This window comes from Rana temporaria, chromosome 7, assembly GCF_905171775.1.
Source record: "Rana temporaria chromosome 7, aRanTem1.1, whole genome shotgun sequence".
Taxonomy (NCBI): Eukaryota; Metazoa; Chordata; class Amphibia; order Anura; family Ranidae; genus Rana; species Rana temporaria.
The window spans coordinates 162,404,537-162,421,552 of record NC_053495.1 but is presented as its reverse complement, the minus strand read 5'-3'; the positions used below and the strand labels follow the sequence as shown (position 1 = coordinate 162,421,552).

Below are 17,016 nucleotides of genomic sequence, written 5' to 3'. Positions count from 1 at the left end.
AAATGTGGCATGTAAGGGGGTGAGGAGTGGGATAAGCGGAAGTTCCATTTTTGGGTGTAACTCCACTTTAATATTAAAGGTTTGGTATGGGATGCAGCACAATTGTTTAGTGATGGCCAAGGGGGAAGTCATTGGGGCTTTTTGGGATACTAGTCATTTTAACCCAACCAATCTTTTTTTTTTTTTTTTTTTCTTTTTTTTTTTTTCGGCAGGAGAATGCAACTTTCTCTTCTCTCTTACCTACATGCACAGTAGTGCAGCTTGCATCATGTTGCGTGTTTCTGTAGATTGAGTTGACTGGTGGCTCTAAGCTTATTAGCGTAAGAGAATAAGTGTGGTTTTCTTGCTGTACTTTTCTCTGTATGAGATAGAATATTGCCTGTTACTGTGCTTCGTAATACTGTGTCTTAATGGATCTTTTCATCTTTGTAATAGGCAGTTATGGATGGATTAGATGGACATTAAATCACATTATGTATTCCGTCGTCCCTCTGTGGAGAAGATACTTTAAAAGGCCCCTGTTAACGGGCATTGAAAACGCTCTATTGTTACTGATCGACAGGTCAGATGTCGCTAATGGTTGCGGTCACGTGACCCATTTACAAGCCATCCGTACCAGGCTAATGAATGTTAACATGCAGCGACTAACTTGGCAGGCACTCCGGTCTTGTGTGGTTAACATGACATTTTCCCTAATAGCTGCAAGTGCAATTTGTACAGCAGTCTGTTGCCAGCAAATCTAAAGGACTGTGTGGAGGAGGCATTTCCGGGACTGGTTTAAAAGAGAAAAAAAAACATGAAGCGTACATGTCAACTTATGCCCTGTACACACGATTGGTCCGACGGACCGTTTTCATCGGACGAACCAATCGTGTGTGGGCCCCATCAGTGAAAAAACGTAGAACCTGTTTTAAAATGATTTGATGGTTAAAAAAAACGATAGAAAAAAACGATCGTCTGTGGGCAAGTCCATCGGTTAAAAATCCATGCATGCTCAGAATCAAGTCGACGCATGCTCGGAAGCATTGAACTTCATTTTTCTCAGCTCGTCGTTGTGTTTTACGTCACCGCGTTCTGACACAGATTTTTAACTGATGGTGTGTAGGCAAGACTGATGAAAGTCGGCTTCATCGGATATCTTATAAAAAAATCCATCGGATGAACCGATCGTGTGTCCATGGCATTCTTGTCCTTTATTTAAATACCTTCTACATAATGATAACCCAACAACATTATGAAGGTTTTAGTGGATTCAAATGTACTGACTAATGCCCCGTACACACGATCCGAAAATCGAACGGCAGAACGTCCCGTTTTTTTTATTTTTTGCGTGCTAGTCGTATTTTGTACCTGAAGAGTTTACTAAAGTAACAAATTCTCGTACGCCAGAATAGAAAATCGCAAGCGATGTCTTGTGTTGTAGTGTATTTGTATTGCATTTTCGGACAACTGTACTGATTAAATGAAAATCATGCAATCTGTAATCCGTTCCAGGAGAGTGCTCGTAATCCAAAGTACTCGCATATCAAAGCGAGTTTCCCCATTGAAGTCAATGGAAACGAAAATAATTAGTTCCGCATTGACTTCAATGGCATGCAATACCGCATGTGGCCAGAGGTGGGGGACGCCTGGAAAGGTCAGAGGACAGCTCGTCAAACCTCGGAAAGGCTCTGGAACTGAGTATTTCCGAGTCTTTCTGAGGATCTCCTAAAGGCGCCATTCGGCGCCCCCTTCAGGCTAAACGCAGTACTGCACACCACTTTGGCTTGAATCCGGCTCGTTTTGAGAGACAACACTTATAAACCGAGTTAGTTTTTTTTAAATACAGTGCTCCTATTGCGAAATGCATGTTAACCACGTTACTCGCAATCCGAGGTTCCACTGCATTACATTTTTGTTACATGATTTATCATTTGGGTATCTTCTTGTAACTAAAAAGTATCTAACAAAGTGACCACTTTAAGAAAATATTTACCACTTAACGTTGTTTGTCATTTTCCTGCTTCTCAGTACTAGAATGCCTTCTGAATATTTATCATTTGGATTTTAGGACTACTTGGCAGTGCCTGAGAACCATAGGCATGTTGGCATATTTCCTCCAGTAAAGTGGACCAGCTCACCTGTTGACAATAGCAAAAGAGTTGTTTTCAGTTCTTCAATCTTTTTTAAAATTAGCATTTGAACTGAGATTTTGAGCAACCTCTGATCTACTAAGAAGCAATGCGGACCCATCTTCTGTGGTCAATGCCTCATTGTGCCATGCGGGAGGGTGTTTTCAATGCTGTTGAATGGTTACGGAGAATGAAATCCTCTTTCCCCGGGCCGTGCTGGAATTTCTCTTTGTCCGCCGCCAGTTTCTGCCTTGTAAATGCAGTTTTGCTTTTGCTTTAACACTATTATTTTTCCTCTAAATAAAAGCCCCTTTTCTTTGCTGCACTGGTATGGATGACATCAATATTGAATTATTTGATATATCTAGAAATACGGTTCACAGAGAGCAAGCGTTTCCCAAGACTTCCTCTCAGCACACAGTAATTGCTCTGCTACATTAATGTGCTTTCTGTATTCGATGTGCCTGAGTAGGTGGTATTGTCTATAGATTATGCAGAACCCGTTCTTTTATCATTAAGCTAAATTATGTTTTAGAAATGCAATAATGAAACATTACATGGAAACAATGCACAGAGGGCCATGATGAGTGTTATGTGACTGTCTCAGAGTGATCTGTCTTATAATTGAATATTGAAGTTTCTGTTTTCATATTTCTGGAATTTACCATATATACTCGAGTATAAGCCGACCCGAGTATAAGCCGAGGCACCTAATTTTACCACAAAAAACTGTGAAAACGCATTGACTCGAGTATAAGCTTAGTGTGAGAATGCAGCAGCTACTGTAAGCAGAAAAGAGGGTCAAGAATGCCCATTTGCACGCCTCACTGTGCCCATTGCAGCCTCACTGTGCCCATTGCAGCCTTGCAGCCTCACTGTGCCCATTGCAACCTCACTGTGCCCATTGCAGCCTCACTGAAATTCTTGACAGGCTGCGCTGCGGGCATCCATTTTTCAAAACTTGCGGCTTCCTCCTGGTCCCGTCTGTTCAGTGATAGGCGTTTCACACTGTGTTCAGTGTTCCGCCTATCACCGACGTTCTTTCATCCTTAGACAAGAGAAGGTCCGTGATAGGCGGAACACTGAACACAGTGTCTGCTGTAAGTCCGAGGATGAAAGAACGTCCGTGATAGGCTGAACACAGTGTCAAATGCCTATCAAGGAATGGGATGGGACTAGGAGGTGCCTATCACGGAATGGGACAGGACTAGGAGGAAGCCGCAAGTTTTAAAAAATGGACGCCCAAGGTACACTTACTCGAGTATAAGCCGAGAGGGGTATTTACAGTGCTAAAAAAGGGCTGAAAAACTCTGCTTATACTCGAGTATATACGGTATGTAAAATGCGACTATAGGAAGCCAAGCTGCTGTATTCGCTAAAGGACATGGCAAAACGTATTACCTTGGCAACAAAAGGGTTACAGGTTACCTTTCTGCTGTATGCACAGAGCTCTCTTTTAAAGTGTTACTATACCCAGGACCCTGCACTCCTTATATCTGGTCTCCCACTGTACAAAGAAATGAATTATTTCAGTAAATATAAATTGCTAAATACCCTTTTTCATCAGCAGTATATAGCAGTCTTATGACTTCTATTAGTGTCTGGTTAAAGCTTGTAGGGGGAGTTTTCATTCTACTCTGATAGTCCTATGAGGCTAAAACTGTGTGTGAAAACTTGCGAGCTACCCACTATTGCTGGAAAAAATATAGTAGATGAGCAGCAGCTGCCATTAATCACGTACTCATTAGCCATGTGATGTTATAAAAATTAAAGAGAAAATGCTGTGCCACCTTACTTAATCCTAACTAATTAAATGTAAAATAACTTCTAAAAACTGTGCCCTTTTCAATAAACATATTCATAATCCAGGGGTTGACAAATTTGCTTGGAATCTAGGAGCCAGCTAAAAAAGTTAGGAGCCAGAAAACGCGCCCCGTCCCGACGAGCTTGCGCGCAGAAGCGAACACATACGTGAGAAGCGACCGCATATGTAAACGGTGTTCAAACCACACATGTGAGGTATCGCTGCGATTGGTAGAGGGAGAGCAATAATTCTAGCCCAAGACTGCCTCTGTAACTCAAAACATGCAACCTGTAGAATTTTTTAAACGTCGCCTATGGAGATTTTAAAGGGTAAAAGTTTGTCGGCATTCCACGAGCGGACGTAATTTTGAAGCGTGACATGTTGGGTATCAATTTACTCGGCGTAACATTATAATTCATAATATAAAAAAAATGGGGATAACTTTACTGTTGTCTTATTTTTTAATTAAAAAATGTAATTTTTTCCCAAAAAAGTGCGCTTGTAAGACCGCTGCGCAAATACGGCATGACAAAGTATTGCAACGATCGCCATTTTATTCTCTAGGGTGTTAGGATAAAAAATATATATAATGTTTGGGGGTTCTAATTAGAGGGAAGAAGATGGCAGTGAAAAATTGCATTAGAATTGCTGTTTAACTTATAATGCTTAACTTGTAATACCAACGGCCACCACCAGATGGCGCCAGCTCACAAAAAAGAAAAAACTTTTTTTTTTTTTTTTGCCCCCCTTCCAAGCCAAGTCGCCAGGACCCTATTTCTAGTTGCCATGGCGACCTGGGGCCTGGGATTTGTCGAGTTCTGTCATAATCCATATAGTGAAGATCAAAGTGCATGCTTCAATTATCACATAATATGGTAATGAAACAATATTGCATAATATAAAGTGACAAAAATTTGTGAAATTATATATAAATGCTGTGCTGCAACAATCACATAATGCGATGCAACCCAAATCGCATCAAAAGTCCTTCTGTGATTTAAGAACTATGATTCCATTAGTGATGTTCAAACGTTGCTGTGACATCCACACACAGGTGCTTCCCACTCTTAGGTAGTAGCCGCTCACCTCTAAGCGTGCAACCTTGCGATTTAAGCTTGTGGATCACCTCTGGATTCTAGATATATTTCTGGGTTCCAAAGTGCTTTGTGCTGCTTTCTCCTCATAAAGAAATGATGAGAACGGCTCCATAGTGTGATATCGTTTGTATCAAAATACATTTCTTTAAGAAAAAGCCCCTAGAAGGTGCGTCAGTGCACTGCTCTATGCAAAGCATGTAAAACTCTGTAAGAAACTGGGGCTCTGTTTGCGATCAGATCTTTCTCCTCTGTGGGCAGACCAGCTGCCGTCTCCACCGTCCTACGTGTGACGATACAGGGTTAACGTTGTATCTTCATCAGGGGAATGCGAGATAGTCCTATTTGGCTGCAGGACATCTGACCCTCTGTCTGGACAGTGCTGATTGGCCCTGTGCTGATCACATGCACCCCCCCCCCCCAAGAAAAAAAAAAAACCTCTAGCAATATGGAGAGTCTCAAATGCCATTTTCTATCAGGAGATGGATTGGGGCTGTGGAAGAAGGGGAGGATCAGAGAAGAGAGGATCAAACAATGGGGGAGGATTAACCCCTTAAGTTCCACAGTGAGTAGAACAAGCATGCTTTGCTGCCTATACAGGCTGATTTTACTGTTGTGGGTTTAGTAACACTTTAAAGGGGTTGTAAAGGCACACGTTTTTTCACCTTAATGCATTCTATACATTAAGGTGAAAAAACATCCAAGGATTAGCAGCCTCCCAGCCCCCCCCCCCCCCATTTACTTACCTGACCCCTCAAGTCCTGCGCCGTGAACGCGCTGGCTTTTCGGCTGGGCTTCTTGGCTCATTCATTGGTTGATTGAAAGCAGCACAGCCATTGGCTCGCGCTGCTGTCGATCACATCCAATGACGCATCGCGCCAGGGGGTGGGGCCAAGTGACACAGTCTACGGCTATGGCCGCCATCTGTATCACGGGAGCGAGCCCACAAGAACTAACCCACATGGGAGAGAGCTTGCATGAAGGGGGTTAGTTCTTGCGGGAAGGAGACGAGACAGCCGCCGAGGGGCCCCAAAACGCAAGGTTCGGGGCCACTCTGTGAAAACGAGCTGCACAGTGAAGGTAAGTATAACATTGTTTGTTGTTTAAAAAAAATAAAAACCCCTATAAGTGAATCGATGACTTTTGATTGTTGGGCAAAGAACAGACGAGTTCACTTTAATCACTGAATCATTGTCTTATTCTCCAGAATTCAATCCTACATTACACAGCAATGAGTTGACGAAAGTGAATTGGGTTCCCAGCAGTCTTAGTGAAAATCTGACATTTAAGAGAACTGAACTTCTTCTTTTCAGATGAAAAAGGAACTTCTAATTGGCCTGTTATATGCGAGCAGATTGACGCTTTACTCTGCTTTTTTTATTGTTTTCTGGAAGGCATTTAGTCACACAGTAGCACATGACGGCTCCTTGTCATACATGCCAGAGAGATGCCATCTGAGCAGGGAATTTTCACTGTCCTGGAGCTAGTCCATCTCCCCCGGGCTTCATGAAGATTCATATTCTACAGTGACTCATTTCCTGCTCATTCGTAGATTACAGCATTGCGCGCTACAATAAACGCATTATCGGGTTAAAATAAACCCCTTTTAGATTTTCCCAAATCCCCTGATAATAGAAGAACAGCCAGACATCATCAGCGCTGGCCTGGGAGCGGCTGTGACCAGCAGTCTATTGCAGTGCACATCATCATCATCCCTTACTCATCGCACTAAAGGTTACTGACTCCCTTATTACCGATATAAAGGTTGTGCTGGTTATTTGTACCCCATTGATTGCTACTCTGAGAACAGAGCCAAGCTTATTCCTTTTACCCTGCAGATCAAACTGTGTTTAACCACATCAATACTGGCCACTTTCGCCCCCTTCCTTCTCAAACCAATTTTCAGCTTTCAACGCTCTCACACTTTCAATGAGAATTGCCCGGTCATGCTGCGCTGTACCCAAATGACATTTTTATCATTTTGTTCACATAAATAGAGCTTTCTTTTGGTGGTATTTATTCACGACGCTGTTATTTTTTGCGATATAAGCGAAAAAAGAGCGGAAATTTTCTTTCTATTTTGAAAGAAAACCAATAAAATCTAATTTTGTTACAATGCGATTGTAAATTGGCCAATCGCAGCAATCTTTTAACATGTGATCAGCTGTGCCAATGACCGCTGATCACGATGTAAACACAAGTCAGTAATCGGCTTTCCTTTCCTCACGCTGACATTGCGAGGAGAGGAGAAGAGCGGAGATAACTGGCTTGCATAAAAGGGACATATACACTGATTATCAGTGCAGTCCCAACAGTGCCCACCAGTGCTGCCAATCATTGCCTCCTCATCAGTGTCACCTATCAGTGCCCTCTATCGGAGCCCATCAGTGTACCCTATCGGTGTCCATCAGTGCAGCCTATCGGTGCACATGATTCAAAACCCGAACTGTCCGGCTGGCTGGTGGCAACCCTAAATGAAGCAGGAGTGAAGAGTTTAGAGATAAAGAATCAAACAATTTATTTTATATAGCGACTCTTTTACTTGGATCTCTAAAGTAATCCTGGTGTTTGGTATTATGTTCCAGGTTTTTGCGCAGTAATACTGTGTATTGTTTAGCGTTTTGACATAAAGTATTTTTTCATTTATTTTAAACTCTCTGCCTGGACACATAACTGCCTGCCTGGGGTTTATGCTCAGACTAGTTCTTGCTGTATGATCAGCCAGCACTTGCTGCTCTCTAGCCCTGTGTTTGACTGCCATCTAGTGGACAAAATTAAATACACTGCCACTGCAAATAACTTTTCTCTTGTGCAGTTTTTTGATTGTTAAGCTTTTTCTCGTTAATCTGTACATTTATGCTATTGAACTTTCATTAACAAAAAAGTAAAATTCTTACTAGCAGACAGTTAACACAAAAATACGGGGTGAAACTTAATTGTTTGCAGTGATTTGTTAAACACACTATGTGTATACCCACGCCTGTGATGCAATCACATTTGAGAAACCCTCACTATGTTGGCTTTCAATTCAAACCGCATACCTAAAAAAAAATATGTGTGTGTGTGTGTATGTATGTATGTATGTATGTGTGTGTGTGTGTGTATGTGTGTATATATATATATATATATATATAATGTGTGTGTGTGTGTGTGTGTGTGTGTGTGTGTGTGTGTGTGTGTGTATATATATATATATATATATATATATATATATATATATATATATATATATATATAATATGCAGTATTCGACAAATTCCGTGCGCCAGGTCGCCGTTGCGCCTAGAATTATCGACCTGGCGCCCATGGCAGCAAAGCTGGGGTATCCTGAGAGCGTCACTGCGCATCCCCCCACACCCGCGATCGGGTCGTGCCGCTAATTGAGGCTGTGGCTTTGCGACCTATGCATCGAGGCGGCTGGAGTGAGGTGAGCTGCCTGCCGGGCAGGGATGATACAAGCAGAGGCTGTGGGCGCTCCGCCTCCGGCCGCCTTTCGCCCCGGGGATTGGGGAATTTCTCTGAGGGGGCGTGCCACAGGGAGTCACAGGAAAGGAGCTGGCCGGAGGCTGCACATGATCTTGCAAAGCACGAACAGCAAGGTTAAGGGTAAGAAGCAAAAAAGACAATACTTTTACAACCATAACTATATAGGATTTTTGCACTTATGGTTCACACTAGCAACACTGAGCTAAGGCACAGCACAGGCATATTGATATTGTTCACTTTTCAGCCACTGTGCCCATCAATTGTCACTACTGTGCCATGCCATCAAACGCAGCCACTGCGCCATCAATTGTCACCACTGTGCCATGCCATCAAACGCAGCCACTGTGCCATGCCATCAAACGCAGCCACTGTGCCATCAATTGTCACCACTGTGCCATCCCATCAAATGCAGTCACTGTGCCATGCCATCAATTGTCACCACTGTGCCATCCCATCAAATGCAGTCATTGTGCCATGCCAAACGCAGCCACTGTGCCATCAACTGTCACCACTGTGCCATGCCATCAAACGCAGCCACTGTGCCAGCAATTGTCACCACTGTGCCATCAATTTTGTCGTTAAAAAAAAAAAAAAAAAAAACAACCTGGCTCCTAACTTTTTTAGCTGGCTCCTAGATTCCAAGCAAATATGTCAAGCCCTGTATGTATGTGTGTGTGTGTGTATGTATATGTATGTATGTATGTATGTATGTATATATATATATATAATATTAGGGAATCCTGCTGCCACCTTGCTTTTGTGGATGCAGAATATTTTTTTTTTCCCCCCTTCAATCTGCTGGTTGTGAAAACAAAAAATAATGCCAATAGTCATATACCAGTCAAAAAATCGTTTTGCGAATTTCAAATAATCGTTCAATGGACATAAATGAATCAGTTTCTCGTTGTTTTGCCTCTGGGTCACATATGTGCAGTACCAGCAGTTTGTTTATGGGTGCGAAAAACATTAACTTTTTAATTTATCAAACGTTCGGCAGAAGTTTTCCCAAACTTTTCCTTTTTTATATATTTTTTTTGTCCCAAAAACGTTATAACCGATTCTCTATGTGCCCATTAACTGCCCGAAAAACGAACAAACTGTCCAAACAGATGCCTTCTGCATTTTTCTTTCATTCAACCGTGGGTTGAAAATCCCTCTGTCTGCGTCATTGTATTCTGAGAGCAGGAGATTTCCCCACCCATTGGAATACAATAATTACTGTTGGGGACCCCCCCCCCATGGTTGTAGGAAAGACAATCGCACCATCTATGGCAGACTTAACTCGTTGTTATGACAGACCTTGAAGATTGTGGCTATCACTGTAGTAGTGCTGACTACTACAGTCATTTTCAGCTTTCCAATTGGTCTCACAGGAATGAGAGATGCATACTTATATTGAACCAATGAAAGTATGCAATAAAGAGAATTCCTGGAGTTAACATGCGTCATCCAGATGGTCCTGTGTGTAATTGCAGAGGGGGGGGGGGCTTCTCTATGACTTGCTACGTGGTCTTGTACTTTTTATTGAACAGGTGTAGAGGAATACCTACTGCTCTCCTCTTAGGCCCCGTACACACGGCCGAGGAACGCGACGTGCTTGGCACGTCGAGTTCCTCGTCGAGTTCTGGGATGAAGCCGCCGAGGAGCTCGGCGGGACGCCTTCTCCCATAGAACAACGAGAAAATAGAGAACATGTTCTCTATTTTCTCGTCGAGCTCCTCGGCGGCTCCATCGAGCCAAAACTGTACAGACGACAGAGTTTCTCGGCAGAATCCGGGTTTTGACCGAGTTTCTCGGTGAATTCTGCCGAGAAACTCTGTCGTGTGTACGAGGCCTTAGTGTTGATATCAAGTCATATGCTGCAAGTGATAAACATTGTATAGTTCATAGTCACTTGGGCAGTGATGAAACATAAATTATGCTCATCACTGAAACTACATTTTATTTGTAAGTAAATAGACACCTTGGATTTTTTTCGAGCTCTTCAAGGCTTGGAAATGGACTTTTGGCAACTGTTATTCTATTAAAATCCGTTTTCCATAAATGCAATTTTAACGGATCTGTCTGTTCTCTGTACACTAAGTTTGTGTTGTTGTATTGCACTCATGCTGACTTTTTTCCTCTTCCTCCTGTGTTTGTAGATGTGAAAGGACCCCCCACTCACAGGCTGTCGTGTGGCCAGTCTCCATATACAGAATGCACAACATGGGAGAGGAAGTATTGCATCCTGACTGAGAGCCAGCTAGTGCTTCTCAACCGCGAGGATGAGGTGAGGACCGGACCAGAACCATTAATCTGTACTGGTGTAATTGAATTACATGAACTGTATATGAATTGTATTACAGAACACAGCACAGAACTATGATCTCTTCTCCAGTATTGGGAAGTAGGCAGGAATGCTGGATTAGACCCCCATCCCCGATGGAAAGTGTAATTACATCTATTCACACCTCGTTAATGTCACGGCACTAACCTAATTATATGAAAGTGCTCACAGCACACAGAAGGCAGGCGGTACGAGCGCTGAACGCGTTCACTGCGCATTACATGCCATCAGTTACACCATTGACTCCATACAACTCCTTTAATAAGGCTCTTTGCTCTGCAGGGGATTTCAGATCTATAACTTAAATTTATCACATTTGCTAACTGCCTATTAGAGTCGGGCCTGGGGAAACCATCGCCGCTTTGTAAACTATTAAATAATCTTGATTATGGGTCCGTCATGTTTTCAAGATTTGCTCTACTTAGTCAAAAATAAGTTTTACTCGTTGTCTTGGATAGTTTGGTCCTCGGTAGCATTAAGGCCCCCGTACACACGATCAGAATTTCCGACTGATTTTTCTGACGGAATTCCATTCAAGCTGTCTTGCATACACACTGTCACACCAAATTCCGACCGTCCAAAACTCGGTGATGTACAAGCCAAGAAAAATTAAGTTCAATGCTTCCGAGCATGCGTCGACTTGATTTTGAGCATACGTGTTTTTTTTTTCTCCGTCGGAGTTCCATACAGACGAACGGAATTTCCGATAGAAAATTTTTTCATCGAAAAAAAGGAGAACATGTTCTCTTTCTATGTCCGTTGGAATGTCCGATGGAAAAACGCTGATGGGGCATACACCTGGTCGGAATATCCGATGAAAAAATTCCATCTGAATTTTTCCATCGCAAATTCCGATCGTGTGTACGCATCATAACTCTCCTTTTTGGTCCTTCCTTCCCCAAGGAAAGAATGGCAACAGTTTTAAATAATTTAACATCTTACCAAACAGGTAATATCAACACTAATGCCGCGTACACACGATCGGTTAAACTGATGAGAATGGTCTGATGGACCGTTTTCATCGGTCAAAACCGATCGTGTGTGTGCCCCATCGGTTATTTATCCATAGGTTAAAAATAAAGCAATCTTGTTTTAAATTTAACCGATGGATACCTAACCGATGGGAAAAAAACAATCGTTAGTAGGCACAACCATCGATTTTTTTAGATAACAATAATGTCTATGTAATGGAACATGTAATGGAATTGCACAGAGCGGTCGGGTACCTCTACTTTCTGGAACCCCTGCCGGCGCTCCTAGCCCCTCCTTTTTTGGCCAGTGCCACCATGGGGACACTTGTGCATGCTCACACCCGAGTCCCTCTGCTGCGTCCATTGACACAGACAGTGGCTCAAAGTGCCCCAGCGAGACCCAGAAGTAAGGGGAGAAAATATCTGCAGACGTGCACGGTGCTAGTTTAAATGAGGTCTCGGGTAAGTAAAGGGGGGCTGAGGGGGTGATGATGACACCTATAAATTGTTTACCTTAATGTATGGAATGCATTAAAGGGGTTGTAAAGGTAAAAGTGTTTTCACCTGGTGAAAAAACTTCCGACAATACTGGCCTCCCCAGCCCCCCCCCCCCCCCTGTTTACTTACCTGACCGCTCAAAAGTCCCGCGCCGTGAACACGCTGTCATCTTGGCCGGCTTCACGGCTCACTCATTGATTGAATAAAGCAGCGCAGCCATTGGCTCGCGCTGCTGTCAATCACAACCAATGACGCGGTGTGCTGGGGGGGCGGGGCCGAGTGATGCAGCCGGTGGTTATGGGAGCGCGCCCAAAAGGACTCCACACAATGCAAGCTCCCTTGCATGAATGTGTGGAGTTGTTGTGGGAAATTAGCCGAGACAGCCGCCGAGGGACCCCAGAAGATGTGGATAAGGGCCACTCTGTGCAAAACGAGCTGCACAGTGGAGGCTGGTATAACATATTTGTTATTTTTAAAAAATAAATACATTTCCTTTACAGCCCCTTTTTAAGGTAAAAAATGTTTAGACTTTACAACCACTTTAATTTTGACGTCAAATTTCGATTTAGTTTTATTCATACTCTTTTGACTAAAATGCCATTTTAGTTTAAGTCGTATTTTAGTCATCTGAATTGTCTTAGTGATATTTTAGTCTACTAAAATCCATTTTAATAGACTAAAATATAATGGGTTTAGTTAAATTGTAATTAATTATTTAGCTATTTCTCTGGAATTTCCAAACTCATTATCTACTCCTGGGTTATAGGGATATACCAATAACAATCATTTTCACAAGTACTCATGAATGTTTTTGTGTGGGTGGGACTTAAGAACTGCTTTAAATTCTTGTTAACCACTTCCTGCCCAGCCTATAGCAGATTAACAGTCGGGTGGGGGGTTTCATTGTTCTGAGTGGATGTTATAGGACGTCCTTTAGAACAAGCTGCTGGTGTGCGTTTCTGGGTGCGTGCAGCATGACGATTGGTGGTACTCGTGCTCATGTTAAAGAGCCATGACAGAGGCTCTTTACCATGTGATCAGCTGTGTCCAATCACAGCTGATCACAGTGTAAATAAGGAAATGCCAGTTATCAGCATTCCTTTCCTCGCGCTGTCATTGGCTTTCCTCACGCTGTCATTGGCTTTCCTCGCGCTGTCATTGGCTTTCCTTGCGCTGTCATTGGCTTTCCTTGCGCTGTCATTGGCTTTCCTTGCGCTGTCATTGGCTTTCCTTGCGCTGTCATTGGCTTTCCTCGCGCTGTCATTGGCTTTCCTCACAGGGGAGATCAACACTGATAATCGGTGCAATGATTATCTGTGCCTCCTCATCAGTGCCGCCACATCAGTGCCGCCTCGTCAACACACATAAGTGAAGGAGAAAAATTACTTATTTACTAAATTTTATAACGGACACTAAGAAAAAACTTTTTTTCAGTCCTTTTTCGTTAATTCAGCAAAAAAAAAAAAAACCCAGTGGTGATTAAATACCACCAAAAGAAAGCTCTTTTTGTGTGAACAAGATGATAAAAATCTAATTTGGGTCAGCGTTGCATGACCGCGCAATTATCAATCAAAGCGCGACAGCGATGAAAGCTGAAAATTGGGAAAGAAAGGAATGAAAGTGCCCAGTATTGAAGTGGTTAAAGCAGCATAAGAAAGACTTCATGGCTTGAATGGGCAGAACATGGAGGCCTGGCTGGAAGAGCTCCTGGAGATTGTGAGATGTTTGAGGCCCTCTAGAATCCCCCTACGTGAAATATAATTTCTGAATTGACTAACCTTTTAAACTTGACAGTAAAATGTTTTTTTCTTCTGGTAAAACAACTCGCCTCTTACTTTAAATAGAATCTCTGCCCTTTAACCTGAAAAGTACACTTCTGAAATGTGTTGTGTACAATTGGATCTTCATTGATTCACAGCTCTGTATGACTCTATTATATAGTCCTAGGAGGTTGTATATGTTTCCAACTGAAGAGAACACATTGTCACCTCCTGGTGCACTGCGATACATTCCAATACACACTGATCTCATTACTGACACTAAAAGGTGACCTCTGTGCACTACATTATTATTTTCTGTCAGCATCTGACACCAGAGTAAATTCCTACTGTCTGTACTGGATGGAAGCTGACTTTCTCATTTCCTCCTGGGTCCTCCCTTTGTTGCCCTCTCCTACAGTGGAAAATAAAGGATTACATTTCTACGAGACGCATACAAACTTTTTATAAGCTGTAGCAACCCAGAAGAAGCAGCCAGAAGCCATCAAATGATATTGGCTCAACCAAATGAAGTCCTCTGTAGTTGCTGTGTCTTGTTGCATTATCATTGTTGTTGCATGGCCTTATCAACTAAGCCGCATGGTGTTATTTATAAAGCCAGGAAGTAATCCTTGTGTGCAATGGAAAGAATTAGTAGATAATGCAGATAATGGCCAACTTGAGTTAGCAGGGGTCCTACTTGCTCTTATTTTCACCGCAGGCTAGGCCACTTCATGCATGTCTTTAGGCTCCATTTGGTTGGGAGAAATGGAAAATCTGGGCTTGGACAGGCATCAAGATGTCCATTTGTCTTACCGTATTTTCCGGAGTATAAGGCCCCGTACACACGGTCGGACCGAACAGATGAGAATGAACCGAAGTTCAGTTTCATCGGACCAAACCGACCGTGTGTATAGGCCATCGGTCTGTTTTCCTTCGGTCCAAAATTTTAAAACGTGCTTCAAAACCGAACTGATGGACCGCTGCCCGATCGGACCAAACCGATGGTTAGTACAGAAAAGCATCGGTTCAAAACCCGCGCATGCTCAGAATCAAGTCGACACATGCTTGGAAGCATTGAACTTCCTTTTTTTCAGCACGTCGTGTGTTTGACGTCACCGCGTTCTGACCCGATCGGATTTTGAACTGATGGTGTGTACACACATCAGACCATCAGGCCACTTCTGCGGTGAACCGATGAAAACTGTTCGTCGGACCATTCTCATCTGTTCGATCCAACCGTGTGTACGGGGCCTTAGGTGACTGGGCGTATAAGACGACCCCCTAATTTTTCAGCTAAAATGTTGGTTTTGGGATATACTCGTCGTGTAAGATGACCCCCTTCCTACTAGTCTGTCTGGAAGCTGAGGGGTAGCCGGAAAACAACCGCTGACAGGAACAGGCTTTATTCAGCTTTTTTCAAATCTCACTGTGCCATTGCATGCCTCGCTGTGCCATTGCATGCCTCGCTGTGCCATTGCATGCCTCGCTGTGCCTTTGCATGCCTCGCTGTGCCTTTGCATGCCTCGCTGTGCCTTTGCATGCCTCGCTGTGCCTTTGCATGCCTCACCTCGATGATCCCATACCTTATCACAAAAAACAAAAAGTACCTGATAGGAAAACCCTAGAAATGGGGTTTCCTTTGGGTAACAAGGGGCTACTATAGGTAAGAAGGGACTATACTCGTAATGTAAGAAATTTGCAAAATATTTAATATTATCCCATACCTTATCTCTGACATGCAGAGTCTCAGCCAGACTGCGGGCGTCCATTGTTCAAAAGCCGCTCCTCCTCCTCGTGCTGTTCCGTGATAGGCGGAACACTCAGTTTCCCAGCAGAGCCTGTGTTTAGTGTTCCGCCTATTACGCATGTCCTCTCGGCCGAGGATGAGAAGACATCCGTGATACCCGGAACACTAAACAGAGGCTCTGCTGGGAAACTGAGTGAGTGTTCCGCCTATCACAGAACAGCACGAGGAGGAGGCACTGCTTTTGAACAATGGACGCCCGCAGTCTGATTGAGACTCTGCATGCAGGTACCGGCGTATAAGACGACCCCCGAGGTTTGAGGCATATTAAGTGTAAAAGGTCATCTTCTACCCCGGAAAATATGGTATGTTTAAATGATGACCCATCCAAATCTGCCGATTACCGCATTCTCCTACCTTGCCTGCAATATTTAGCTGCCCAACATTTATTCTGAGCAGTGATGTCACCTGCGCCATTGCCAAAATCCCTGTAGGGATATATGCAGATTGCACTGTAGATTCGGTGATGCAGTAAAACCTTGGATCGTGAGCATAATTTGTTCCGGAAACATGCTTGTAATCCAAAGCACTTGTATATCAAAGCAAATTTCCCCATAAGAAATAATGGGAACTTAGATGATTCATTCCACAACCATAAGTGTTTCCTTCATTTAATAGTCCATATAAAAAGATTATTGCATTATCAGCCATGTGAGATGCTAAATGTTGTACCTTCATTAAATGTAACCATATTGCTACACTTGGAGGCGCCTCTCTTCTCTTTTATACTCCATTATGACATTATGAAATGACGCTACTTGTATATCAAGACTTTGCTTGTTTTTATCAAGTCAAAATCTATTTTTAAAAAATGTGCTTGTCTTGCAAAACACTCGGACCAGGTTGCTCTCAATCCAAGGTTTTTACTGTACTATGGTTTTAGTTGAAAGCTTAGCAGACTTTCTGAGGAGATTTACCCATTGGAGCCTCAAAGGGGGGAGGGGGGGTGGTTTGAGTTTAGGTCTGGTTGTTCAGTGATTGGATATCTGGATTTTGTTTGTGCTGTGATACAGATTTGAGTGTAAGAAATGCTGAATCTCTTAAGCCCCATACACACTATCAGTTTTCCTGATGGTTTTCTCTTCAGGTTTACCAAAACCATGTAGTACAAGGACCTGCCTGATTGCATTCAGATTGAAACGCTTAAGGTTTGACCTCATAT

The 17,016-nt window shown here is 43.0% G+C and overlaps 1 protein-coding gene across 6 annotated transcripts in view; it reads left to right on the top strand.

Moving 5' to 3' along the window:
• Positions 1–17,016, top strand: part of RASAL2 (RAS protein activator like 2) — a 425,879-nt gene that overhangs the window by 176,500 nt on the left and 232,363 nt on the right. For all 6 annotated transcript variants that reach the window (XM_040360350.1, XM_040360349.1, XM_040360355.1 and 3 more), the window contains exon 2: positions 10,637–10,764. In XM_040360350.1, coding sequence (XP_040216284.1) covers positions 10,637–10,764 — 128 coding nt within the window. The remainder of the gene's footprint in view (positions 1–10,636; positions 10,765–17,016) is intronic.